The sequence below is a fragment of the Panthera onca genome, chromosome C1, assembly GCF_046562875.1.
Source record: "Panthera onca isolate mPanOnc1 chromosome C1, mPanOnc1 haplotype 2, whole genome shotgun sequence".
Taxonomy (NCBI): domain Eukaryota; kingdom Metazoa; phylum Chordata; class Mammalia; order Carnivora; family Felidae; genus Panthera; species Panthera onca.
The window spans coordinates 196,438,781-196,465,627 of record NC_138346.1 but is presented as its reverse complement, the minus strand read 5'-3'; the positions used below and the strand labels follow the sequence as shown (position 1 = coordinate 196,465,627).

The 26,847-nt window shown below is 51.3% G+C and overlaps 1 protein-coding gene across 4 annotated transcripts in view; it reads right to left on the bottom strand.

The window, feature by feature from the left end:
- Positions 1–14,128, bottom strand: part of TRIM62 (tripartite motif containing 62) — a 30,993-nt gene extending 16,865 nt beyond the window's left edge. Inside the window, exons 1-3 of one of the 4 annotated variants that reach the window (XM_060625155.3) lie at positions 14,020–14,128; positions 13,056–13,489; positions 1,142–1,237 (exon numbers count right to left, since the gene is read on the bottom strand). In XM_060625155.3, the coding sequence (XP_060481138.1) occupies positions 1,142–1,237; positions 13,056–13,463 (504 nt within the window). In that variant the 5' untranslated portion in view covers positions 13,464–13,489; positions 14,020–14,128. Of the gene's footprint in view, positions 1–1,141; positions 1,238–8,290; positions 8,558–13,055; positions 13,506–14,019 lie in introns of those variants that run through there. The other 3 variants (XM_060625158.3, XM_060625156.3, XM_060625159.3) reach the window with 3 other exon arrangements.
- Positions 14,129–26,847: the final 12,719 nt, after the last annotated feature.

The window sequence follows — 26,847 nt, the reverse complement described above, 5'->3', positions numbered from 1 at the left end:
ACACGAGTTGGTGGCCAAGCCGAGGCACAGATCTGGATCTCCAATGGCCTCTCCAGGCCCCAGGCTGACCCCTCAGAGGCCCAGAAAATTCCTAAGGCTCTGCTCCAGCTGCTGCCGGCAGCTGCACCCCTGCTAGTGAGTGGGGCCAGGCTGAAATCACTGTAGAGGTTAGCAGCTGGGCCTGGCCCCCAGTTTTTGGTCCCAGAAAGGGCAGAAATCAAAGCAAGCCTTGTCCCGTTGGTGAGACATCTGTGGGGGGAACTCAGAGGGAGCCCACGGGATCTAGAACTTCAGGGCTGCAAAGACCTTGGCAGAGTCTCCATTACAGATGGGAAGACTGGGGGCCCAGAAGAGTATGCAGTTTAGCCAAAGTCACACAGTGAGTTAGTGGCTGGATCAGAATCCAGGGCCTCCTTCTCAGGTCAAGAAGAAGCCTTTCTTTTCAAACCACCGCAGCCAGAGACTAGAGGGTTTGGCCCACTGTCCGAGTTTAAGAGGGGGGATGATACAAAGGCTGGGTCACAAATCATCAGGAGGGCTTCGAGGGCACATACTCAGGGTTGGCTCCTCTGGCAATGGGCCAGCATGGTTTTGTTTTTTTAATGTTTATTTATTTACTTGAGAGAGAGAGAGACAGAGACTGATCACAAGCGGGGGAGGGGTAGAGAGAGACGGAGACACAGAATCCGAAGCCCCATTTGGGGCTCAAGCCCACTCACCATGAGATCACGACCTCAACCCAAGTGGGAGGCTTAACCAACTGAGCCACCCAGGTGCCCCTGGGTGGGCGTGTTTAATAAGGCGAGAGGAAAAAGAGACCAGGTACATTCTCCCAGCCCTGCAGGACTGGGAGTTTTCCTGAGGGTCCCTGGTCCCACCTCACCTTCCACCCAGGGCAGGAAGGGAGAAAGAGCCCTACCCTTAAAGCCAGGCACCAGCCCAAATCATTGCCCTCAGTCCTGGGAATGGGTCCTGTCCTGTTTACATTCAGGTGACCCCCAGCCTCCGTTCCACACCCCCACCCCAGCCCCTCTCAGAATACGTTTGGCACCTTTACGCCCCGCCCCCTCTTCCTAGACGGCCCCGCCCCCACGCCCCGCCCACCCCGCAGGACCCGCCCCTGCGCCCAGGCCTGGCTCACCTTGGTTTCTGCCAACTGTCGCTTGAGCAGCTGCAGCGCCTCCGTGTGCTCCCTCTCGCTGTCCTGAAGGGCCTGAAGCTGCTCCTTCAGCTCCCTCTGGAACAACACGAGGCGGGGATGGGTGACCAAGAGCCGGGGCAGACCGCCGTCGCGCTCCCCAGACCTGGCCCAACATCCTCCTCCCCGCACAGCTCAGTAACCCCCAAGTCTCCCAATATCCAGGCTGCTTTCATCTTCCCATCTCTCATCTGGAGTTTTGCAACAGCCGCCTCCCTAGCCATCCTAGGAGCTTGTGGTCTTCCTGTCTCCAACCCGCCTCCACATATATTCTGCCCCAGCCTGATTTGCCGGCAGACACTCCCCGCTTAGAATCCTTCCGTGGGTACCAAGGCTGTACCACTGCCCGCTGTTACGGCTAACGCGTCCAGTGTGGGCTAGGCGCTGTCCTCAGTCCTTTGCTTGCATTGGGTCATTTAATCCTCGGAATGACACAGAGGTAGGCACTATTAGCCCCATTTTTTGACGTTAAAATCGGTACAGAGAGGTCAAGAAACTGGCCTGAAAGCATGCAGCTAAGCAGGTAAGGGTAAAGCCATAATTGGAACTCAAGCAGTCTGGTTCTGGAGACCATCATCTCGAGATGAGGTGACACGTCTTCCATAGTAATGACGCCCGTGACAAACAGCGACAAAAAATCCATAAAACACATCTCGAAACTTCAGATAAGGACAGGATCAGCAGTACTGACTTTTCCTTTGCCTCAGGTTCCAGGATAGCTCAGCACAACACTGCTAGTGATCTGGTTTTTTGTTTAAAATGTTGATATTTTGTTCATCATGGGGATTTTGCTTTCATGTTGATTTTTTAAAAAATTGCATTAAGTCTTCTCCATCTTGATCACTGAGTTTGGGGGTGACTGCTTCAATGTCGCGCCTCACGCTAGTCCCACGGCTGTCTCCACCGCCCTTCTCCCCTCACTCCCATCCGGCCAAAGCGGCCTTCTTCCTGCTGCTCCATCGTAGGCTGGTCTCAGCCTCCTGACTTCACCCTTGCTGCCTCCTCTGGCCAGTGCACTCTACTCAGATTTTCTGGTGCCCGTCCCTTTGTGTCATTAACGTAACAGCTCAGAGGCCGCCTCCTCAGAGAGGTCTTGCCTGGCCACCTCACGTACAGCATCATCCCCTACACCCACATCCTGTTATGTGGTCTTCCTAGCACTTTCTGCTGCCCAAGATGCTTTTGCTCACTTATTCGACAGTGTGTTACTGCTCGTCTCCTCCACAGAATGTGACTGTCATGAGGGCAGGAGTCTTGTCCAGCTTGTTGTATCCCCGGTATTTAGAAGAGTTTTCAGCACACAGTAGGGCCTCAATACATATTTGTCAAATGAATGAATGTGGTTTGAGGTGCGCATCCCCAGTACAGGTCCAGCTGTCTGCATTTATTGGGCATTTAGCCCATTGTATCGTAACTAGTCCTCCTGTCTGTCCCTAGTGCATCCATCCCCATATTAGCCCAAGTCCAACGGGGGGGCCCTTACTATTCCCCGCTCTATTACCCCCTGCGTGCATCAACAGCCCGACACTAAGATGGGGCTCAAGGAAGTTTGCTTTGTGGATGAAAGCCTCTGAGCAGGGCCCAGTTTTCCCAGTCACCTTGCACTGCGAGCGATGCCAGGGAGCTGACTTACCTGTTCACCCTCGCCTCCCTCCCACTCACTCAGCTCATTGCCCTCAGAAAACATCTAGTCCGACTAACTTTACAGACTAGGTAGCAACATGGGAAGATGATCATGATGCCTCCCTAAAGGAAGAATGCAGAAAACAAAATTACCTTTGCTTCCTATCCCTTATTCACGTGACAAATATTTGATCAACTACTATATCCAGGCACTGTTGAGGCACGGGGGATACAGCAGAGAACAAGACAGACAGTCCGTGCCCACAGGGCTCCTCCAGTGTAGTGGGGGAGAGAGATAATTAGTAAGGGAAATAACAAAACCACCAGGTAATTAAGGATTATAGTCTGTGCTCTAGAGAAAATAAAGCAGTGTGGGATGGCGGGGCGGTGGGGGGCAGGGGGGAGTTGGGGTAGGGTGGTCAGGGAAGGCTTTTCTCCTCTGAGCTGCCACCTGAGATGACACACAGCCACAGGGTGAGGAAGAGCCAGCCTTGGAAACAGGAGTTGGACAGGAAGCCAGGAGCGGCCTGGGCTGTGATGGCAGAAAGCTCACACAGAACATAATGGCTGTACTCGGGTAAAGACAGAAGTCGCAAGCTGAAACCAGAGGGGTAGGAGGAGGAAGGAGGCTGGGTCCCTGATGACTGTGGGGTGCACTGCTCAGGGATGAGCTAGGAAGCTGCCCGCCCCCCCCAAAAAAAAGCCCTGATTTACAGTGTTGGCCAATTTCTGTGGTGTAAATACTCCCACCAAAGCCGATTTCAAGGGATCAATGTGAGGTCACCAGGCACAGTCAACTCACAGGCACTAGAGCAAGCTGGCTCCAGCACACCGCTGCCCCGGGGGCCTTTCCTCCAGGCACATTTTATGGGAGAGAGAAGCACAAGAGAGAAGCAGCGTACCATCTAATTGCAGCTGCTTAGTCAGGTGTCTGTTACGAATGGCCAAGAGTCATTCCTAACAGGTCCATGCGCATCTGAGTCATTGGAGCAGACAAATCTCATTCACCTAAGTGCGAAGAATGATCACTCCTTGGGCCCTTCCTGACAGCCCCGGGTCTGGCCGGCTTGGGATGTGGCTAACACGCAGACAATTGGAGGGATGAGCCGGGTATGCCGATCCCCTGCCTTAGTGTCCTCATGGGTTCACTTAAGACTCGGGTCCACATGAGACTCAGCTCCCCAAGCGGCTTCTCAGAGTCTCAGAAAACTGCTCTGGAGGCAGAGTTGCTCACATTGCTGAGGGCACCCCAGGAACTTGGACAAATCACTCCCTGCTTCCAGGGCTGAGGAACAAGGGGAACAGGCCTGCCCCTTCCTCCTGGACCCCAGGACAACGGAACGCTCCTTTGCCCATTCCAAACCCGTGCGGAGGCCTCCTTGGGCCCACACGGTGCTGTGTCAGCAACAGGCAGAGGGATGAGGGACAAGTCCCAACCCATGATGCCTCAGGAGGGTGCACATGAGTTGGGGGAAGACAGAGACACACACGTTACCATGGCAGAGAATGCTGGAATAGACCGAACTTGCTGCTCTTCCCATGGGCCCATCTCAGTGAAGGCCACCCCCACCCCCACTGCCATCCAAGCGAGAAATCAAGGAGTCATCCTTGCCACTGTCCACCAACCGATGCGATCAGTCATCAGGTTTGACTTGCAATCTGTTCTCTCCTCTCTACACCCACTGCGTCTGGTTTGGTTTTCACCCCTGCTTTTCTGGACTGTGACCCTAGGCTCTTCTCCGCCCCTGCATTCTCCAAGTGCCCCTGGAGTGACTGCTATACGGGACAGATCTGTCCATGCTTCTCCCTCCTACCCCACTGCAGGATTTCCATGTTGTCTGGGAAGACGGGCACAAAGCCCGAGCATGGCACTCAAGGCCTTCACCACTGGCTCCAACTTCTTCTCCAGCCTTATCTCTCAGTCTTGTCCTGCACTGTCCAATACAGCAGCCACTTGCCACGTGTAGCTATTAAAATGAAAATGATTTGAAATTACATAAACCTGAAACTCAGTTCCTCAGTTGCACGGAGGTATTGGGTTGCCCATTTTCAAGTGCTCAATAGCCACACGTCACCAGTGGCTACTGTCTCAGCACAGATGCGGAGCACCAGGAACCATCTGGCCAAACCCTCCAGATTTCTTTAACAGGAAACTGAGGTCCGAGGAAAAGGACTGACTGACCCACGGCCACACAGCTTGACAGAGGAGAACCAACCAGAAAACTGACTGCCAGCAGAAGTGAGACAGAAAACAGGAAGCTGTTGATAAACTCTTGAGTGGTAGGACTATAGCTCTGGAGAAGGGCAGAGGCGAGGTTTGGGCTCATGGGGCACAGGTCACCTAATTCTCACAACAAACCTCATGAGGTTCGTGCCTTTATCATCTCTGTCTCACGGAGGGGGAAATAGAGGCTCACAGAGGTCAGACAGCCTGCCTAAGGTCACATGGCCCCATTTCCAAATCTGTAAAGTGCAGCTTAATACCAGTGCCGGCTCCGTGGTCGGGAGGATTAGGTCACTTAATTCATAACCTGACAGGACGCACAGGATGTACTCAGTCACTCTTCATTGTTGTCACCCTCATCATAATCATCCCAATTACATGTGAAATAGGGAGTCAGAACTGGCAGAGCGGCCAGGAGAGGGTTTATTTCTGATGGAAAGCCCAGGGAAGATGGACGGATGGGCAGGGTTCCTTCAGATCTCCTGGGTGGGGCCTGAGCATCCCAGGTGGAGAGACTAGTCGGGTAGGGGCACACCTGGTGGTGTGCAGGAAGTCGGGGGGGGGGGCAGTTGGGGATGATGGGAGCTAGGTATGGACAGGTGGGTGGAGTCACGAGCTGGAAAGGCCAGCGGGGCTCGCTGGGGCCCGAGTAGGAGGTGGAGGAGCCCTTGAAGGTCAGCTTGGCGGAGGTGGACTCTGAAGGCCCCATCAGAGCAGGGGGGAGTCAGGAGGGACAAACGTCAGAGGGCAGAGCCACATCTCTGTACCCCTTCCACTGGACAGGGAGCAGAGTCAGGGCTGGTGGACAATTATGCAAATGTCAGCTGAGAGGCTCTGGGCTCCCATAGGTTTGGAGAGGCCAGGACTGGGGCAGCAACTGTGGGGAGGACAGAGAGCCAGGGCTCATATGCTCCCAAGGCCAGATCTCCCCTCCCGTGGGGTCACCCCAGCCTAGAAAACAAAGCTGCTGCCGGAAGCCATCTCCTGTCGGCTTCAAGGACCTTTCTCACCCCTGTCACCCAGCTGAGCTGCCCAGTGGAGACAGCATGAGCTCTGGCATCAGAAAAACCTGAAGTTTGAATCCCGGCTGTGTGACTTTAGGCAGATCACCTCTTCCGCTCTCGGGGCCCACTTCTCAGAGCCTAATATGTAAAATGGGGATCAGAGCCACTGGGCCAGGGTGGTGTCAGCACAAGCAGGTGCCCAGGCCCCTCCCCTCCTCTGAGCTCCGGTATTGCTGCCTCTCCTGCTGTGACCCAAGGACGCCAGAAATCTTAACATGGCAAACTGAACTTGCCTCTCCTTTTTCCTCTCCCCCATCCCTCCCCTATGCCTAGAACCCCTGATGCTCTTGTTCTCCTGACAGCTCTGAACTCTTGTATGTCCTCTCTCTTTGAGCCCCAGTCCTCCCGGTCCAACCAACCAACCCAACCGACCGCAGTCTCTCTCAAGACCTCCTGGCCTGCTCCTCCTGCCCCCAGGCTCTCCTAGTCCTCCAACTGCACACTGCCCATAATGCAGACCTGACCAGGCCCCAGCGGCCAGCTCAAACCTGTTCCTGGCTCCCTAGCATCTCGAGATGAGAAATCCCTAGCATTTGTTCTCGAGAACAAATCCAAGCTCCTTGGAGTGGGGGATGGTGGCCCGCTCCTTTCTGAGCCAGGCAAACCTCACTTTCCCATTCTGGCCTCGCCCCATACACCCTTCCCTCCAACCACAGCTAACCACCTGCTCGCCTCCGTGCCTGTCCCTGGTCTGAGACCCTGAGTCCGAGTTCCAGTTGTAGCCACACTTATTGGTTATGTGGCAGTAGACCCAGTTTCTGAGCCTTGGTTTCCTCACTTGTTAACAGGGCACTAAGACCCACCTCACAGGGTTGCTCTGATTAAGTGACCGTGCCAGCCAAAGCACTGAACCTGCCCCTGGCACTCTGCACCCAGGCGATGGTGGCCGTGGGTGTGTTTATTCCTTCTGTCTGTAATGTCTTCTCTGATCTCAGGACTCCGCTCAACTGTCAGCTTCACAGAGGCCTGGACAACTCTCCGTGACAGCCAGAGGAGCCTGGGACGTGACCTCGAAGCTTACAGGCCTGTCTCCCAGAACCACAGAGGGGACAGCTCTCTCCTGGGCCCGGCATGGGGCCTGGCCCTCAGTTGCCCCCAGCAGGAGGAATGACGGGAGGAATTATTGAATGAATCCCTGAATTCAAGATGGAACCCCTCTTCAAACCCTCCACACCCATCCCAAGTGTCCAAGTGGAGCTCAAAGTCCAGAGGGTAAATGATGCCATGTAAATACTGGACTGAGTCTGGGGAGCAGTCAGTGTCCCCTTCTGTAAGGCAGGGAGGGGATGGAGCTGGGTGGTTTCTGAGGCCCTTCCCCACTCGGGTGCTCCCTGAGGCAGTTAGGATGTTGGTGAGGAGGGTGAGCTCTGAGCCAGACAGACCGGAGCCTGAGTCCCGGCTCGTGGCTCCCACTTACGTCCGTCTCGCGTCCTCCCACACCCACTCCATCTTGGGCAAGTCACTGCCCCTCTCAGCTTCCATGTCTTCATCTGTGAAACGGTGCTTGGCCCCAGTCCCACACAAGGAGTAGGGAAAGGAAAAAGGATTTGCTGTCCATAATAGCACCTAGCACACAACAAGTGTCTGACGAACTTTGGCTAGTGTTTTTTTAGAGTTGTTCTTATTTCTATTGTTGTCACTCCCTACCAGATCCTTTGCTTTCTGTAAAATAAATGTCCTGCCCTTCCCCCTCCCCCCCCCCCCCCCCCCCGCCAATTCAAGTTTCTACACTGTGGCCTGTGCCTAGCCAAGGTGTCCTGGATGAACACGGCATTCCTGGAGGCCCACAGACACCTGTGAGGAGGGAAGCAGAGATGCCAACAGCAAGCCTTGGGTTTGACTCACTGCCAGCCTCGCCCCCGTGGAGGCTGCTGTCTGTACATAAATCCTGTCCTCTCCTGGGAAAAGTAATGGCAGAGGCTGCTTCCCCAGGACACAAACACCCTGTCCGCGGCACAAAATAAAGTGACTTCGCATCTGTTACCTGCTTGGGTAGACAGCAACTCTCTCTCCCTCTTTGCACGTCAAGTGGACGGTCTGGGTCTTACTCTCCCACATTGGGAAAGGATGAGAGAAGGCAGTACCTTCCGTTCAGCTAGAAGAAGCTGGAGTCAGGATTTGAACCCTGTCCCCTGACCCTGCTCTTTGTCCCCCTGTGGCTGCATCTCTGGGTCACCACGCCCAGCTTATCAGGGCTCCCATCCAAGGCTGATCCAGCACCGTCTCCTTTGGCATGACAGAGGCCTTGGGAAAGGCTCCAGTGGTCACATGAGGCCTGGAGGGGGTGGCTGGGACTGAATGCGATCCCTTCTCTGGAGGCATGGGAGGGAGCTGAGGTCTCAGGCCAGAGAGCCGGATGCACGTCTGACCAAGATGACATCCAGCCACCTGCCCTCGGTGCATCAGCTGGCACAGTGTCCTTAGCTTGACCCTGTGTTGACTACTTGAAATACAAAGACAGGCAGTGTCGGGGAGGGGCGGGGGGGACAACTACCTGGCCCTCAGAGGCAGCTTGGAGGCCATGAGTGGCCCAGTCAGACTGGCTTCTAATCTTGCCTCTGCCATTTCCCAGCTGGGTGACTGAATGAGGCCCTGAATTCCTCTGAACCTGTTTCTTTATCTGTAAAAGCAGCAAATTACAGCACCCACTTGACGGGGTGTTTTGAAGATTAAATGAGGTAATATAACAAAAGCGCTTAGCATAGTCCCAGGCAGTGGGCTAGGGCCCAATGAGTATTGGCTGAGAAGCCCCAAACCCTTCTGAGATGGGGATCCCTCCTTCCCTTTTGCTCTGCGGTCCAGTGCTTAGCAGTGAAAAGAAAAAAAGGGGGGAACGCATGTACACATGTATACACACACTCACATGCTATTCACACAATAAAAATTCTGAAGAATTACAAAGCAAACCTAATCATGCTTTTCCATAGGGTGAGACTATGGGGGGACTTTAACTTTTACATTATATAACTCTCTTTATTGTGTTAATTTTACAATCAGATACAATAAAGATATCTAAAAATGGTTGTGTACTACTCTGTGCCAGGCACAGTATCAGGCACTTTTGATCCCTCACCTTTAGAACACCCTTCCCAGGAAGGCCATATTATCCCCATGTTATAGATGAGCAGGTGGAGGCTTAGAGAAGTGAAGTGACCTGACCAAGGACACATAGCTCATCAATGATGATGCCAGGATCTGACCCCATATTGGAATCAAGTTCAAAGCAATTCTGCTTGGCAGGTCAGGGAAAGCTTCACAGAGGACGTGATCTCTGAGCTGAGCCTCGAAAGCCGATTAGGGCTTCTCTAGGTCAGGGTTCTCAACCAGGGATGATTTTGACCCCAGGGGACATTTGATAAAGTCTGGAGACATTTTTGGTTGTCACAGCATGGTAGGGGGTGGGAGGATGGGGGGGGGGGGAGTGCTACTGGCATCCAGTGGTTTAGAGGCCGGGATACTCCTACACATCCTGCAGTGCACAAGATTGCCTTGCACACAAAGACTTACCTGGCCCCAAATGTCAATAGTGCAGAGTATGACCTAACATGCTAGAGCTGTCATTTATTGAGTGCTTACTATGTGCTGAATGCAGTACTAAGTTCTTACAAATGTCATCTTATTTAATCCATCCCCACTGCTGTCAATGAGGGATGGTAAATAACTTTTCTGAGTTTCCACTGCCAGAAAATGGTGGCACCAGGATTGAAGCTGCCCAAGTACAAAGCCAGAATTCTTAACCTTTCTGCTCTGCTACCTCCAGGATTTATAATAAATGTAAAAGCTCCAGGCCAACCGCTAGGTGGGATGTGAGGAGAGTCCAGCTGAGCCCAGGCACAGCCTCCTCTGGCCTCTGGCCTTGGGCAAAGTCCCCTCCCTCCTCCTCGGCCAGCCGTTTCTCCATCTGTCAAGTGAGGGCTGCACCAAAAGATCTCCAAGGCCCTGGCAGCTCTGAGTCAGTTAGTTTCCAGGAGAGGGGCCCAAGCCCTGGTTCTAGGAACCGTGGGACAGAACCACCAGCAGCTGGGAGAGGAGAGGGTGTGCTGGGTAGGCTCAGCTTCATTCCCAGCGCACAAGTAACTAATGAGCCCCACTTCCCCACAAGGAGAGAGAGGCAGGTGGGGTGGGGAGTGGCCCGAACCTCCCCCAGGAGCTTACCTCTCCAGTGGGCAGGGATGTTTCTCTGCCACCTTCTTGCCAAGCCCAAAGGAGGCACCAAAGCAAGGCCTCCTTCTCTCGCAAGGAAGGCAGGTCTGGACATTTGCCCAGCTGGGTACATGAGTTCTCTCAGGTAGAAGGAGAAGGGATGGGAATGCATGCTGACCCAGCCCCTGCCCTGTGCCAAGCATTGCAAACAGCAGGCCCACCTCAGGTCAGCCTCCTAAAATCCTGGTAGGAAAGAATCACTGTGACCCCATTGTACCGGCCAGAGCATCAAGGCTTACATGAAGGGACTTGTCGAGTCACACACTAGCAGTGCTGAAGGAAGGTTTGGAACCCAAGACTATCTGACCGCAGGACAGTACATACTAGAAGGTAGCTGAGTGGCCCTCCTGTTCTTTTCACTCAGGAGTAAAAGTGCTTCACTAACATTTGGAGAAAAGATATATTTAATTTCTCCTGCATTCCCCAGGACATGGAATGGACTGCAAAAAACCAAAACACAATAGTTCTGACTTCTTGGTTTGCAAACAGAGGAACCCAGGCTCAGAAGGCAGAGGGCTCTCCAGCGAGAAAGTCAGACAGAGAGAGGAGAGGCTGAGTGATGGAGGAGGGATCTGGCCTGGGGCAGGCTGAGCTTTCTAGTCTGGTTCTCATTGTCTGATAGTGTGGCTTTGGGGAAGTTACATTAACCTCTCCGGACCTCAGTCTCCATATCTATTATAAGGATGAGGTTGGACAGATAGTTTCAAACAGACTCCCTTCAAACCCCACAACCTGCACCAAGCTATGTCAAAGGTTCTCTCCTCCATTTATGGGACCTCGCAGATGGAGAGGTGGGGCTACAAGGGCCTGGCACAAAAGACTCTGGAGGTGGAGGGCCCATGCCAGCCTGTGCAAGCTCCCAGAGCCCCCAACTCTTGCTCTCCATCCTCACAGAGCCAGACTGGGAGGGAGTCAGTAATGGTTTGGGGATGAAAGGAACAGGGCGGGGAGGGTGGTAAACATGGGACCATTTCTCCTAGGCCAAGGGTCATCCATGGGTATCTACTAAGTGCAGGTTGACTTACAGAGACTTATGTATAAGCATAAGGGGAGGGGGCTTCCTACAACATAGGGGAAAGTAGTTATTTAATTCCTGCTTAAGCATCTCAAGGGTCAGGGAGCTCAGTCTCCGCCAAGTTAGCCCACTGCATATTCAAAAAATGTTTGAGTGAAAAATCTTCTGCTTCTAAAGGCTCCACAGTATGGGCCAGCTCAGGCCAGAATTAGTCATTTATTATTCAAACTTTACTGATATGTACTGATGTGCCAGGCTTTGGGGCCATAGATATGATGAATAAGAGACTTCCCCTGCTCTTTGGGAACTGTGTGCTAGACTGGTCAAGGCCAAAGAAACGGGACTGCAGGATTGAAACAGTTTAGGTTGAGAAGATTCTAGGCTTCCAGGCTGAAATAAGCTTGGGTGCCATTTTATTAAACACAGTAAAATGGGTATGTTTTCTACAAGATTTCTCCAAAACCTTTAATATGCAAAATGTACATGAAGAATCCTCCAAGGGAGGTAGAGATAATATACTATATTTTCCCAATATACCTGATCTTGGAACACTACTTTTTAAAACATCATACTTATTAACAGAAGATATTTACGGAAATGTGGCTCTAATGCAATTTTTTTTCCCCTCTTTTGGCTGGGGGAGCTTGGGAAGGCTTACACAGAAAGGACATTTGAGCAGGCTTTGAGAGTTGAATAGGAGTTGGTCTGTTTCAATGGGAAGGTTTGAGGGAGATCAGTTATAGTCTTAGGCTGACTGAACTCAGGTTACCCCTGCATATACTGTTTCATTTAGTCTTCAAAGGTCTTGATGAGGCCAAGGAGGTCATCAAAAGCTCTTGGAGACTCCTAGAGGTCCATCCCCCTCCCTTTTCTTGAATCACCTCACCTTAGGGTCTTATTCTCCAAATCTTGAGTCTTAAGTCCTGTTCCCACTGTCAACCTGGCCCCTGGTTTAAACCCAAAATAGTTCTTACAGTATCTGGACTTGATCCCATCTTTAACCCCTCAGACACCTTGGCCTAGCCAAACTCATCCTCTTGGTACCCAAACTCATCCTCTCAGAAGTTTGGGGATGACCATAACTTAGGCTCTCTCTCAGATTTAACTCTGACTTGCCCAGCACAATTTAGTCCTGGTACTGTCCCCTAAGGTCTTGGTGCACACCTGATTGAGTCTTGCCCCATTGTGCCCCAAGTCGATCCCTCAGCTACTCCAAATAGTCCTGACCCATTCCCGGATGCAGTCCCGCCCCCTGTCTAGCCCATTCTCGTCTGTTTGTCCCGAAGCATTCATTTGTGGTCCCTGCTTCCAGGTCCAGGCCGCATGGGCCCTGACAGTGGCCCTGCTCTTGCCCAGCTCTGATCCTTCCCCGTCCCCAACCTTGCCCTGAGCCCGTACCTGGGCCAGCTCTGATCTCATTTGTCCCAGCCGTAACACCCTGTGGGTGACCTCTCCCCAACCACGGACCCACCCCCACTTAGAGTCGGTCTCAGACCCCTCCGGGTGCAGAGGGCCCTAGGCCCCGCCTCCAACAGTCCGCCCTCTCGCCGAGGCCCCGCCCCGTTCCCGTCCCGTCCTAATTCTGATAGGGCCCTGACCCTGCCGGCGGCCCCGCCCCGTGACAATTCTGACTTGGCCCAGCCCGCGGCCCAGCCCTAACCCCGCCCCCGGCCCGGCCCTGGCCCCGCCCCCGCCCCGCCCCCGCCTCCGGCCGGCCGGGCTGCTCACCTGCAACTCCTCGAAGGCATCATCGATGCCGGTGACCTGGTGCTGCTCGTGCAGCGCGGGCTCGTCGCAGAAGAAGCAGAGCAGCGCGCGGTCCGTGAGGCAGAAGAGCTTGACCTTGTCGTGCGCCTGGCAGGGTCGCGCGGCGCGGCGCGCGTTGAGGATGGCGTCCAGCGGGAAGGCGCTGTAGCGCTCCACGATGTTGGCCAGCTTGAGGCTGGGCGCGAGCGCGGGCTCGGCGAACGTGCGCCGGCACTCGGGGCAGTCGCGGGCGCCCTGCGCCTCCTGCCTCACCCAGTGCTCGGTGATGCAGCGGCGGCAGAAGTAGTGCTCGCAGCCCAGGCTCACCGGGTCCTGGTAGATGCTCAGACAGATGGAGCAGAGCAGCTCGTCCTTGAGGCTGCACGCCATGGCGCTGGGGGCGGCGGAGAGGGGCCCTGAGATGCAGGGGGGCTGCTGAGAGAGCGCGGCGCTGTCGGGGGCAGCACCGAGAGATGGGTGCGGGGAGCAGGTGGCGAGAGGCAGGAGTAACAGCCACAAGAGAAGGAAGGGGGCCTGTCCGGGAGGGAGGGGGGCACGCGAAGAAGAGGTGCAGGGTAGACACTAGCCGGCATGCGAGTCCAGAAAGGTGGTCTCGAGGTAGTGGGTGACTCGGAGCGATGGGTGCTGGAGGGTGGGGGTCGTAGGTGTATGAGGGAAGGGGCTCTGGCAAGGAGGTTCTAGAGGAAAGGACAGTCTGAAAGGGTGGGCGCTGGGAGAAGAGGATCCAGGAGGGGGCGGAGGCCTTAGGGGGGCTGAAATCCCGGGATGGGTGCAGTGGGGGGAGGGGGAGAAGCTGGGATGGGGAATTCTGGGGAAGGGGGAAGCCAGCTGCGCCGCGGCTGTGCGTGGCAGAGGAGAGGAGGGGTGCGAGCACGCACAGCTGCCCGATCCCGGCCCCAAGACCCTGCCCGGCGTTGCCCCTTACCCTGCCGGCTCAGCGGCCACTGCTCCGGTCCGAGCGCAGCCTCTCAACCCGGAACCAGCCGTGCGCGAGCTGCCGGCGGCAGTGACTCCCTCCCCGCCCCCGCGGGCCGGGCCCGGGCGACTCCGCCCCTGCGGCGGGCGGGGGAGAGGAGAGGCGGGGCCAGGCCTCCAGCCTGCGGACCCCCTCCCCGCCCCCACTGTTCCCCTACTCCCCCGGGGACCGAAACCCAGCTGTTCCTTCAGGATCCGCTCACGGAACAAGAGGCACGTCTCATTAGGGTCCCCGCGGCGGGTAAGGACAGCTAATTTAAGAGGATAACGAGTAAACAAGGAGCATCTTTCTGGATCATCGACTTGAAGATTTGGGAAAAATAATTACGTTTTATTAAAACAAACAAGGATATGTCGTGTAATCTCTATAGAACACAACTTTTGCATAAAACGTAAAGATACACTCGAGAGAAATGCCCTGCTTGCTTAGAGCAAGTTCAACATTTCCTCTTCACTTTCTTAAGGAGTGCTTGGAGGAGCTGGCTACTGTCTGACCCAATGAGTTGCCTCCATTCAGCAAACATTTCCGGAGTGCTATATTTGTGTGTGTGTGTGTGTGTGTGTGTGTGTGTGTGCGCGCGCGCGCCGCGGGAGGGAGAGAGGGTGGAGCTGGAGAGGAGAGAGTAATAGGAGACCTTATCTTGTATGCCAGATGGAGAGGGGATAAGGGATTTCTAGACAGAGGAGACAGCCTATGCAAAAGCAGAGGCGTGAAAAGAGAGGCACTTTGAGGCAAGTCCAAGTAGTTCTGCAGTGTTGGGGTTGGGGAGGGGAAGGCAACGAGTGGAGGGTGTTGAGGGTCACGGTGAAGGGTTTCCTGAGGGCATTGAGCTTTCAAGTAGGGGCATGACTTGGTCTGATGTAGGTGTCAAGGAGTCAAGGAGATGCCCGCAGCAAGGTGAAGAAGGCAGGGACTCTTTCTGATCTGTCTGCACATGCGCAGTGCTTGGTACACGGTAAAGGTGTGTAGCTGAATGACAGCAGCAAGATTGTCGACTGCAGGAAGAGAGACTGGCCCCAGTTAGGTCACTGTTGTCATAGTGCCTGCAGGAGACCTGAACTGGGGCCATGACATTGGGGAAGGAGAGAAGACTATAGGGTATTGAGAGTATAGACACTATGGAATTTAGTAATGGAGCATGGCTCCCCACTTTCTGCCTTCTCCAGAAAAGTCTTCACTGGAGTTAAACTTCGTTGAGGTACAATTTAAGAAACAGTTTGAATTTACTTCTCTGCTGTTTACATTACGTTCCCTCCCTCACACGACCACCTACCCGGTCCGGTGTCTCCATCATTGCCAGAAGCAAGTTGGTACCTTAATGCGAAGACTTTTTCTTGCAGTCGGAGTCTGATTTTGCTTAGGTGGGTCTCTTCCCCAAGTGACCAAGGGAAGGATGACCCCAGCCCAGTCTGGCAGTTAAGTCCCTTTTGGTCCAACTCCATTGTGGTGGTTGCATTCCTCTTGCCAGTGATACTTTGGGCTCGGACATGTAGATCTGGCCTGAAAAACCAGAGGGCAAGCCTATGGTGGGAAGGTGACTTCTGCTGAGGGTCTCTTCCCTTTCAAAAGCACTCTGCCCCCTTTGCTGATTGTGGATGTGTTTGGTGGTGATGCTCAGAGTTGCCACAGTTTACTTGCTCCCACTCTGAGGATGCAGCCAACGCATGACTGAGGTGGGGGGAGTCCAAGGGAAGAAGGGCTGGTGCTCTGAAGTAGAGCCTAGACCTTTGGATATATGAGGTGGCCCACCTTATTGCTTAAGCAAGTTTAATAATTGTGTGCTGTCACTTGGCAAACAAAAGAATCCCAAATAATATACTGATATGCACCCCCAATATTTTTTTGTAAGGAGGGCGAGGTATAGATTATTGAAGCATTTGAAGCGAAATGAAAAAAAGCCTTGATGACAGGTGGATGGGCTTCAGTTATCCCACATGTAATCTATCCCCTTCTTCTATAGCAATATAGTAGCTGGCCACATAGCTGGTCTGCTGGAGACCGCACTTCCTAGTTGCTATGAGCGTGGCTTTGTGACTAAGTCCTTTCTAATAGAACGTAAATAGAAACAGTGCTTAAGGCACTGGGGCTTTTGCTCTGCCATGCTCCATTTCCTCTTCCCTCGAGGTGGAACACAGATGTGCCAGGGACCCAGCTTCCATAATGCTTCAAAGGGGTTGACAAAGCAAAAATAAGGAAGGAGGCTGGGTTCTGAATGACGACACGGAGTGGAACCACTCACCAACGTGGACTAGAGAAAGACAAATAAACGTCCACTTTGGAGAAGCCATTGTATTTCGGGTCTATTTCTTGCAGCAGCTTGGCCTAGCCCATGCTATCCCGTAGCTGTTTTCAGAAGCTCTGATACTATGTTAGCTACTGCCTGAATCTTTTCAAGTAGCTAAGTTCCTCTTGCTCTGTAGCTGCGACCCCTTCCCAAGTGTGGGGAATATGGTCTTCTCTGGCTATAAGTCAGTTTCTTGGCCTTTCCCAGTGCTTTCCTGCTTCGTCTTTTTACCCTTCCAGTGGTTCTTCTGCTGACCTTACACCATCTCCACTAAGATGCAGAACACCACACTCAGACTGCTGGTTATGGTTAAGTTTGGCAAGCCATTGCTCTTTCTGGACAGTTGTTTCCCCAACTTGATGCGGTCGAGGGGTCTGAACTAAGACTAGGAGGTCCTGACTGCAGGGCATATGCCGACTGTTTCCATCCATACTCTGAAAAATAATTTCAGGAAAAAAAGTTGTTTTGAAAACTATCCAAGAGCTCTTGTTGAGTGGAAAACACACACACACACACACACACACACACACACACACACTCAGACACAGACACACAGTCACATGCATGCACACAGGCATTATCTGCCTGGGAGAAATCTGTAAAACTCTGCAGGAGTTCCAGCGGTGTTTATCTATGGGACAGGATAATGGAGGGGACTTGAACTTTTACATAGTATGCGTAGCTGTATTTACTATTTAATTTTGTAATCAGAAAAAATAAGTACACAGTCAGATGTCAATGTCATTATTCATGATTTCCTTATTTGCAAATGTACCTGCTTGTAAACTTATCCGTAACCCCAAATCAATACTTGAGGAACTTCTGCAGTCATTTAAGGATCTACGCACGCGCAGAGTACTGACCCTTGCGAGTTGTCTGACACTCGTGTTCTCAGCTGAGGTCCAACAAGGTGACCAGGGGATATTCTGCCTTCTTGTTTCAGCCCTCCTACCGTAAACAAGTGTCTTTGTCATGGTGTATTCAGTGCCGTGTTTTCATCATTTTTGTGCGCTTTGTTGGTGATGTTACTGTTTAAACTGGCCCCTGAGGGTCGCACTGAAATGCTGGCCAGTTCCTAAACCCAGGAGGGCCGTGTTGAGCCTTAGGGAGAAAACACGTGCATGTGGTAGATGAGCTTCCTTCTGGCCTCAGTTACGGTGCTGTTGGCCATGAGTTCAATATTAATGAATCAACAGTGCATATTAGATATGGTGTCTTTAAACAGAAACATACATAAAACAAGGTTATGCATTGATTGGCTGATGAAAATGTGGCCGGAGGCTCGCAGGAACCTAACACTGTATTTCCTCAAGGGGCAATGATTCAGTCAGTATTCCCTATTTCAATCTTTATGGCAACTTTAGAGAACCCAGCTACCATGAATAACGAGTGGGCTGTATTTAAAATTGTTGTGTTTAGGGGCGCCTGGGTGGCTCAGTCGGTTAAGCGTCTGACTTCCGCTCAGGTCATGATCTTATGGTTCATGAGTTCGAGCCCTGCGTCGGGCTCGGTGCTGACAGCTCAGAACCTGGAGCCTGCTTCAGATTCTATGTCTCCCTCTCTCTCCCTCTGCCCCTCCTCCGCTTGACTCTGTCTCTCTCAAAAATAAATAAACATTAAAAAAACATTTTTTTAATTGTTGTGTTTAACGGCATCCACCAGGACAAGGACCAACAGCCATGTCCCTTTCCATGCAGATACCTACCTCGGGTTCAGGTTTACTCAGAGCAGGAGGGGCAAGATAATCAGCATTAACTGAGCCTCTCCTGTGTGCCAGGCGCTGTGCCTGGTGTTTCATGGCGTGGTTTCATTTAATCCTCACCACTGCCATCCAGACTGGCTGTTTTTCTCCCCCTTTGCAGATAAGGACACTGTGGCTCAGAGGGGTGAGTTACTCGCTCAGAGCCAGGCCAAGTAGGAGGCACAGGCTTCTCCACCCAGAGCCACTGGAGAAGATTTCATGGTGTGCAGCCTGGAACTGGGCCAGATCTGGGCCCTCAGCTCCATCCAGTGGAGCCCCTCCCCATGCCAAACCCTTGCCTGTCTCCTCAAGCCCTGCAGGTTCGCCCCTGCTCCCTTCTCTGTGGGGGACCTTGCCTTCCACTCCAAGAAGAATAAATAGAGCCCCTCTCTGGGGACTTCTCAACTTCCAGTCTCCTTCAGCCTGTCAACTCAGCTATAGAAATACCTCAAGTCCTCTGTGAAATGAGGCAGAGTGTAATATAAACAAATGGATGAAGTCAATGCATTTATAACTTTATTCGTCCTCACTTCCTTCCCCCTCGCCTGAGGGTGAAGTGTGCCTTCTGTTCAAAATGAATTTCTCCACCTGGGTCCAGGTCCAATCCCCTCAGACCTCCTCTGGGACCCAACTCCTTCAATTATCCCCCTCTCCACTGTCTTTGTGTCTCCGCTGTCAGCATTGGCCTCTTTCCCTCAGCCAGTGAGCACACTCAAGTTACTCTTCAAACAGCACTGTCCACGGTCCCCACACCTATATAGCTCCCACCTCATTTCCCAGCCTTAAAAAAATTTTAAAAACATTTTTTAAATGTTTATTTACTTTTGAGAGAGAGAGAGAGAGAGAGAGAGAGCGCGAGCGCAAGTGGGGGAGGGGCAGAGAGAGAGAAGGAGACACAGAATCCGAAGCAGGCTCCAGGCTCCAAGCTGTCAGCACGGAGCCCAACGCAGGGCTCGGACCCAAGAACCTCAAGATCATGACCTGAGCCCAAGTCCGCTTAACCAACTGAGCCACCCAGGTGCCCATCCCCTGCCCCCCCCCACACCCTCCCCTGCCGTTCATCAGCCATGACAGCTTGGCTCTGCTCCCTGCCACTCACTGAGGTCGGTAATAATCTCCTAATTGCCAATTAAAGAGAGCTGCTAATACACAGTTGCTACTGCAGAAGAACAAAACACAGAGAAAAATTAAAAGGAAAGTTGAAATATTCATGATTACACCACCTAGAAAGAGCTATTATCAATACTTGTTTATATCCTTATAGACCTTTTCACCTGTTTTACGTGTGTGTGCGCGCACACACAAGGGAGGAGGAGTTGGCAGGAGAGAGAGAGAGAGAGAGAGAGGGAAAGGGAGAGAGATTTTTTTAAAAAAATTCAAATGAGTTCACTCTCTAACTCATTGCTTTTCAAAGCCTGGTCCTTGAACCAAATGCATCTTAGCATTGGTTATTCCAAGAGCTGACCTTGAGATAAGGAGTGGAGTGAAAATAGTTTATTTGGGAAGCGTAAGCAACACTGAGAAAGTGATCCAGGGAAGGGGAGGGCGCGCTGTAATGCAGCACTGTTAAGTCAGCTAGCACAGCGGGTAACTGCAGATTTTAGTTTTAGAAAAAACATTATTGTATCCTCTGGTAGAAGCATTCTCCCCCTGCCCTTTGAGAACTAAGATCTCTAGGCTTAAGGGTTTGGGGTGGAAAGCATAAATTTATCAAGCAGGACAGTGAGAACAAAGGTGAAAGAGGCCACTTCCTTTGTTTCCAGACCTGTATATTCTACTGATCAGGGAAATAGCAGATATATAATGGCTATTGGCTCAAAGTATAGAAATATGTCTTCAGGCAACACGTCAACCCTGTCTGTAAGTTGATGCCTTGGTTATACCTTCAAGTGATTATTCCAACATCTTCTTAGTATGGTTGGTTCTGGTTGATATGGTGTATAGCAGGACCAGTGGATAATACGGTCATGTGACCACGTCCTCCATGGTCACGGGCGGCGGTGGGGGGGGGGGCGGGAATGTCGTGATGATAAATTAGATACTCTGGGAGCCTCAGAGAGTAATGCTAGCCAAGACGCTGTGGACTGAGAAGACAAACCTGTACACATCTCATGAAGTCATGGAAGAATCATGGCCCCTCCGTGACGGTTGGGCTCATTGTAATTCACCTGACACCACGTGGCTGGGTGCTCTCCTCAAGGGGTGATAGCATATCAAGAGCATGGCGTCAGTCTTTGCTCTAACAGGCTGGACATTTAGTAGCAGTAACACCTAGATCGCTTTTGGTGAGAGGGAGCCCGTGCCGTTGGGCCACGTATGGCTTCCATCAAGTTGAGACGCTCTTTGAAGTTCTGCCTCCTAGGAGAATGTCCCCTTTCCACTCTCCTGCAGGACACCCCTGAGTGGGGCTGCAGATCAGCAAAAGTTGTGTTTTGTTCTGTGTCTTTTACTAGCCTATGGGGCTAACCTGCCCATAAACCGGGCCCAAGCGTTCTCCTCCTCTGTGGCTGGTCATAAGGAATCCCCCATGAGTTATAGCTGTGAGCTGAGGGAGAGGCTTCAGTGAAAATAGGGTCACCACGTGGGGTCTGGCCTGCTTGTGTAATTCCTCTGTGACCTCTGGGCCTGTCAGGCCTGGTCTTGAATGTCTCATTTCCATCCCACGATGCCTTGCTGTTGCAACTGTCTGACTTTATGACTTGGTGAATCTGACAGTACTTAACTTACCCTGGGAAACTCTGGCCACATGGTCAGTTGGTCTCCCATGGTCAATTGCTCAGTCTCTATCAGAATCTCACAGCACACCAGGAGTTGGTTTTCAAATACTGAATGGTTTCCTGCTCCAGAAAGCATATTCTTGCTTCAGATACCTAGGGGTCTGCACTGAAGCCTCCCACTGGGCTGGTCAAAGGCTCCATATGTGTCTTTACCTACTTCTATCACCATGGCATCTGATAAATGGTTCGGAGTAGTATTCCCACATGAGATATAGGTTGTCTCCAAAATCCAGAGGTCCACTGAGTGCCTCTGTCTTGGTGATAAGAGACACAAAGTACAATTACTTGTCTATTACTTTGAAGGGGATGTCTCTGCATGTCCTAGATCACTGAACCCCTAGAACGTTTACTGTTGTTTCAGATCCCTGAATCTTTTTGTCTCCTACCCACTTGCGCATATGTCTTAGAGGGCATCCAAAGGACTTGCTACTTCCTCTTCCCCAAGTCTGATTCATAAGATCTCATCGACATAGTATTTCTCAGAAGCGGTATGAGGTTCTGAGGAACGGGAGGTACTATACTGTGACAGACTGGGAAAGTTAGCATCGCCCTGAGGCACAAGCATGAATGTATATTGCCGTCATCCCAAGTGAGTGCTAATTATTTCTGATCTTCCTTCCTGAAAATGAGCGGGGGAGGAGGGAGGAAAATGCGTTTGCCAGGACAGTTGCTACAAACCAAGGGCCAGAGGTTATCTTGGTCTGTTTTGCTTAAGACAGCACATCTCGCACAAAAATGGCAATTGAGGCTACTGTTCAGTTAAGTCTCTGCAGTGCACCATCACCCACCATAATCTGTTTGTGTGGTTTTCATTTTTATTTTTGCAGTGGCCCATCTGAATTCAACGGGAATGCCATGGGGACTACTGCTTCTACAGTCTTCAAATCTTTGAGGGAAGCGCTAATCTCTGCCATTCACCACAGAGCGCAGAATTATTTCTCATTAACCACTTTGTCTGGGGGTATGGGTGCAATTTCAGATGCTTCCACTCCACCTTCCTACTATTATGGATCTTTCTGTACAGATCAAGAAACCAATGTGAGGTTTCTTTCAGCTAAGTTTATTCATCCCAGTTTTGGGGGACGGGCAAACGATCACAGGAGAGTCTGCAGACCCAACGACCCACTGTGGGATGGGCTTTGGCCAAGACTCCATTTGTCATCTTGCTTCCAAATGTCCCCATTTTAACAGGACAGCCATGTCCTGGATACCCTGGTATTAGTGTCAGCCCAGATCCTGTATTCAAAAACCATAGGCTCTGGGACGCAGCAAAGGCGGTCATAAGAGGAAAGTATATAGCAATCCAGGCCTTCCTAAGAAGGAAGAAAGGTCACAGATACACAACCTAACCTTACACCTTAAAGATCTGGAAAAAGAACAGCAAATAAAACCCCAAACCAGCAGAAGACAGGAAATAATAAAGATTAGAGCAGAAATTAATGCTACCAAAACCCAAAAAACAGTAGAACAGATGAATGAAACCAGAAGCTGGTTCTTTGAAAGAATTAACAAAATTGATAAACCACTAGCCAGTTGGATCAAAAAGAAAAAGGAAAACACCCAAATAAATAAAATCAAGAATAAAAGAGGAGAGATCACAACCAACAGAGCAGAAATAAAAACAATAATAAGAGAATATTACGAGCAATTATACGCCAATAAAATGGGCACTCTGGAAGAAATGGACAAATTCCTAGAAGCATATATACTACCAAAAACCATAGAAACATCTGGGTATTCTTCACTCTCCAGTGTACAGTTAGTGTGGATAAATGGCCATAGGTCCTTTTGGGGAAAGAGTGGAGAAAGCAGTTCTGCATATACTTACTTGGCATTGCATGGTCCTTTCCCAAAGGAACCCAGTCTTTCCTTCAAACAATAGGCTCTTGGTCTAAGGACTAACTGAAGCATGGAAAATGGGTGAGAGAGAGCAATTTTCCACTACGATGGCTCACATCAGCCTTCAAAGCACATGCTCTTAATAGGTTTTAATTATATGGGTCAATAATACCATTGTTGGTTGCCCATTGATCTCACCCTTTGGAACCCTAGGGTCTATTAGCTATCCCTCAGATCCCTGTGGGTAAGGGCCCCTTGGTAGACTTTCCATCCACCTTGCCTCTGATGGTCGAGTGCTGCCACCTGGCCTCTGCTGTTCTGGAATCCCATTGTCACCATGAACACACACTAAGGAGACCAGTCCCATAGCAGCTTCCCCAACTGTTCACTTAGCTTAGAAAGAACAACCACCACTGAGCTGCTCCATGATGCCAACACCCCCTTCACATCCCAGCTCATTTCTTACCACTCCAGTGAAAGGGGCATACTGGGAACATACTCAGCTGGAGGGTCCTCTGGTTTTCAATAATATGTTTCTTCTAGCGGGCCCCACCTCTTGGAAGCTTTCCAAGTTGTAGCAGTTCATGGATTTCTACATCCTGTGTTGTAGCTGTTCTCTCTGTCACTTGTTAAGCTGTAGCCTCTTAGCACCAAACCCACCCTTGTATGATGTGTTGTGTAGGGTTGGAGCAGGCTCCGAAAATTGAAAATCGCATTCAGCATTCACCCGTTGCTCCCCGCTGTGCCCTGTCCCTAGGAGTGCAAGAGGGAGTTGACCAGGCTGAAGCAGGGAGGAGGGATTTGCTCTTCCTATTGGCTTCCTGTTTCTTTTTTCTTTTTAAAAAATTTTTTTAAATGTTTATTTTTGAGAGACAGAGACAGAGTGTGAGCAGGGGAGGGGCAGAGAGAGAGGGAGACACAGAATCTGAGGTGGTCTCCAGGCTCTGAGCTGTCAGCACAGAGCCCAACATGGGGCTTGAACTCATGAGCTGTGAGATCATGACCTGAGCCGAAGTCGAACACTTAACTGACTGAGCCGCCCAGGGGCCCCTGGCTTCCTGTTTCTGTGAGCGTCCCCCTAGCAAAGGTTCTTGCCCTGTATCAGCAGTCCCTTCCCTGAGCAGCAGCTCAATGCAGCCTGCGGGTTCCCACACTTCAGTGCCCCTCCCCAGAAGCCTGAGTTTCAGTTTCTTGGAATCTCTCCTTGAAACTTTTCAATTTTGGTAACTTCACCCTCTTACCTTATTTCACCAGCCTTGGGCAGGGCATCTTCTGCTGTAATTGGTACTTTTGTGATAACTTAGTTCTTGTTCTCTCTTCTTACCTTTTCACTAACCTAGTTAATAGCATCATACCTACTTAACCATACTATACGTTCAATTCGCTCTGTTTAAATTAGTGCTGTGGTTCTGTCTCCTGATTGGACCCTGGATCCTGTGTTGTTTTTTTTTTATCCCCCCTCAAGTTCCAGGGAGCTGTCCCAGAGCTGTCCCAGCGCCAGGTGCCCCTGCCAGGATGATAGACCCAGAAGTCAGGAGAGTGACTTCATGTTTACAAACTCTTCCCCAATCCAGTCCTCTGTTCCCTTTCCCCTCCCAAATTAATACTGTCAATATCCATTCCCAGGCCTGCTCTCCAGATTTCTCTTGGCACCTGTTAGCCAGATCCTGTGGTTCTTTCTGTAAAAATCCCATTTCTCCGGGAAGAGAGAGTACTTCCTCAGTGGTGCCATGCTGAGACCTGGTCCTGGTATTGATTGGCCTAGAAGTCACAAGAGAACATGGGAGTAGGTCTTGAAAAGGGCAAGTATCCTCTCGCAAGGTGTCTGCCTTAGGCGATGTTCTGTCATAGAGGTTTTCTGGCTTTCATGCCATACCCTAGACTGGTAGCTGGCTAGTTAGAGCTCATCATTTTCTTCTTTCCTCCGGTCAATGGGACTTCTCAACCAACAAACTCCACCAGTTCTTCTAATTCCCATTGCCCCACACCTCTCAAATGCTGCAGAGAATGTATAAACCATTATATCTCCTGACATGTGTAGCCTAGCTCAAGTTTACCACAAGTGAGAGTTCTTATTTTATAAGGTTTTTTTTTATTAAAAAAATTTTTTTAGTGTTTATTTTTGAGAGAGGGAGAGACTCAGAGCATGAGTGGAGGAGGGGCAGAGAGAGAGAGAGACGGAGACACAGAATCTGAAGCAGGCTCCAGGCTCCAAGCTGTCGGTGCATAGCCCGATGCGGGGCCCGAACTCACAGACCACAAGATCATGACCTGAGCTGAGTTGGACACCAACTGACTGAGCCACCTGGGCGCCCCTTAAAGGTTTTTTTTTTTTTTTTTTTAATGTTTATTTATTTATTTATTTATTTATTTATTTATTTTGAGAGAGGGACGAAGAGTGTGAGCAGGGGAGAGGCAGAGGGAGAGGGGGAGAGAGAGAATCCCAAGCAGGTTCCTCTCTGTCAGCATAGAACCCATTGTGGGGCTCAGTCCCACAAACTGAGAGATCATGACCTGAGCTGAAATCAAGAGTCAGACACTCGACTGACTGAGCCACCCAGGCACCTTGAGAGTTCTTATAATGGGGCTTCTCTACATGTCAAGGTCTACCAACAATGGGGTGTTGTTCCCACCGACCGGCCAGTGATCCAGTTTTAGAATCCTGTCCTAAAGACCTGCTTCCGAGCACCATTGCTGGCACAAGCTTTCCTAGCTCAGGAGACCTTGTGACAAGGACTCAAGTTGAATTAGCTTATTTGGGGAAGCATCCATCACCCTGGGAGAGAAGTAGGAAGTGGAGAGAGAAAGGAAAGCATCCAAGAAGAACACGCTATTAAGCCAGCTATCACAGCTGGTTCTCAAAGTTTGCTTATGCCAGCAGGGGAATTCTAGGCAGTGGTACAAAACACGGGCCTCCGAAATCACCCATGTGAGGGGTAGGGAGCTGGGGTGCGAGTCACTGCTTAGGGGCAGATGCCAGCAGTTGGCTGTTGGCAGGAGAGGCGTGGGGATAGGGTGGGGAGCCGACAGCACCTGCAACAGCCTGCATCCACTTCTGACTACTTGCTGAAAACACAGGCTCCTGGTTGGGGGAAAGTGGGAAGGGTACGGGCGGCTTCTCTGCAGCTTCCCAAGGACCTATAATTATTTCAAAATAAAAAGTTTAAAAAATAGATAGGATGGGCGCCTCGGTGGCTCAGCCGGTGAAGCGTCTGACTTCGGCTCAGGTCATGATCTCGCGGTCGGGAGTTCGAGCCCTGCGTTGGGCTCTCTGCTGTCAGCAGAGCCTGGAGCCGGATTCGGATTCTGTGTCTCCCTCTCTCTCTGCCCCTCCCCCTCTCATGCTCTGCCTCTCTGTCTGTCTTGTCTTTTTCAAAAATAAACATTAAAATAAATACGTAAAAAATAGGGTGACCAAGGAAACCAATCATATAGAAACGCAGCTAACAGGATATACGTCCTTAGTGTAGATTCTTGGGCCTCTTTCCGTAAGCACAGCCTACTACAGTGAGGACACAGCCCCTTTCACCTCCTACTCTAAATGGAAATGGTGGATAAACTATAACAAGTATACACTTAAATATCTACCTGTGCGCAAGATCTGTGGGTGGCAAGGATCGAGCGGGGGTACCTGCAATCAGCCCGCCCTAGCGTGGGTGTGAGGACGAAGTTTGCATTAACGATACAGTGGTGGTGGCGGTAGCTGGGGGAAACCTTGCCAAGAAATGGAAATAACATTTGTTGTGGAACTCTTTAAACTAAATGGAGCTTCTTGTGAAGCTACCCATGGCACTTCTCTGCAATCTGGGGCACAGGGGACTTCCATAGAAAACACCTCCCACGAGCAAAACGTTACAAAGTATGAGAGGAGAGAGACTTCCGGGAGACAAAGCCAGCAGATGAAACAACTCGGGTAAATTGCATGTAGTGTTAGCGATCCAGGGATGTCCGAGCGGGGATGGAGCTGGGAGTGTTGAGGGATGATGCCTCCCAAGGACAAAGGGGGTGGGCAGAGAGATCCTCAGCTGAGAGGCAGATCTGGCAAAGTCTTGGCTGACCCGAGGGCCAGTTACAGAGCAAAATGTGCCCCTTAGCGGAGTCCCAGGGTGAGTAAAAATGGCATGACTCTAGCATCC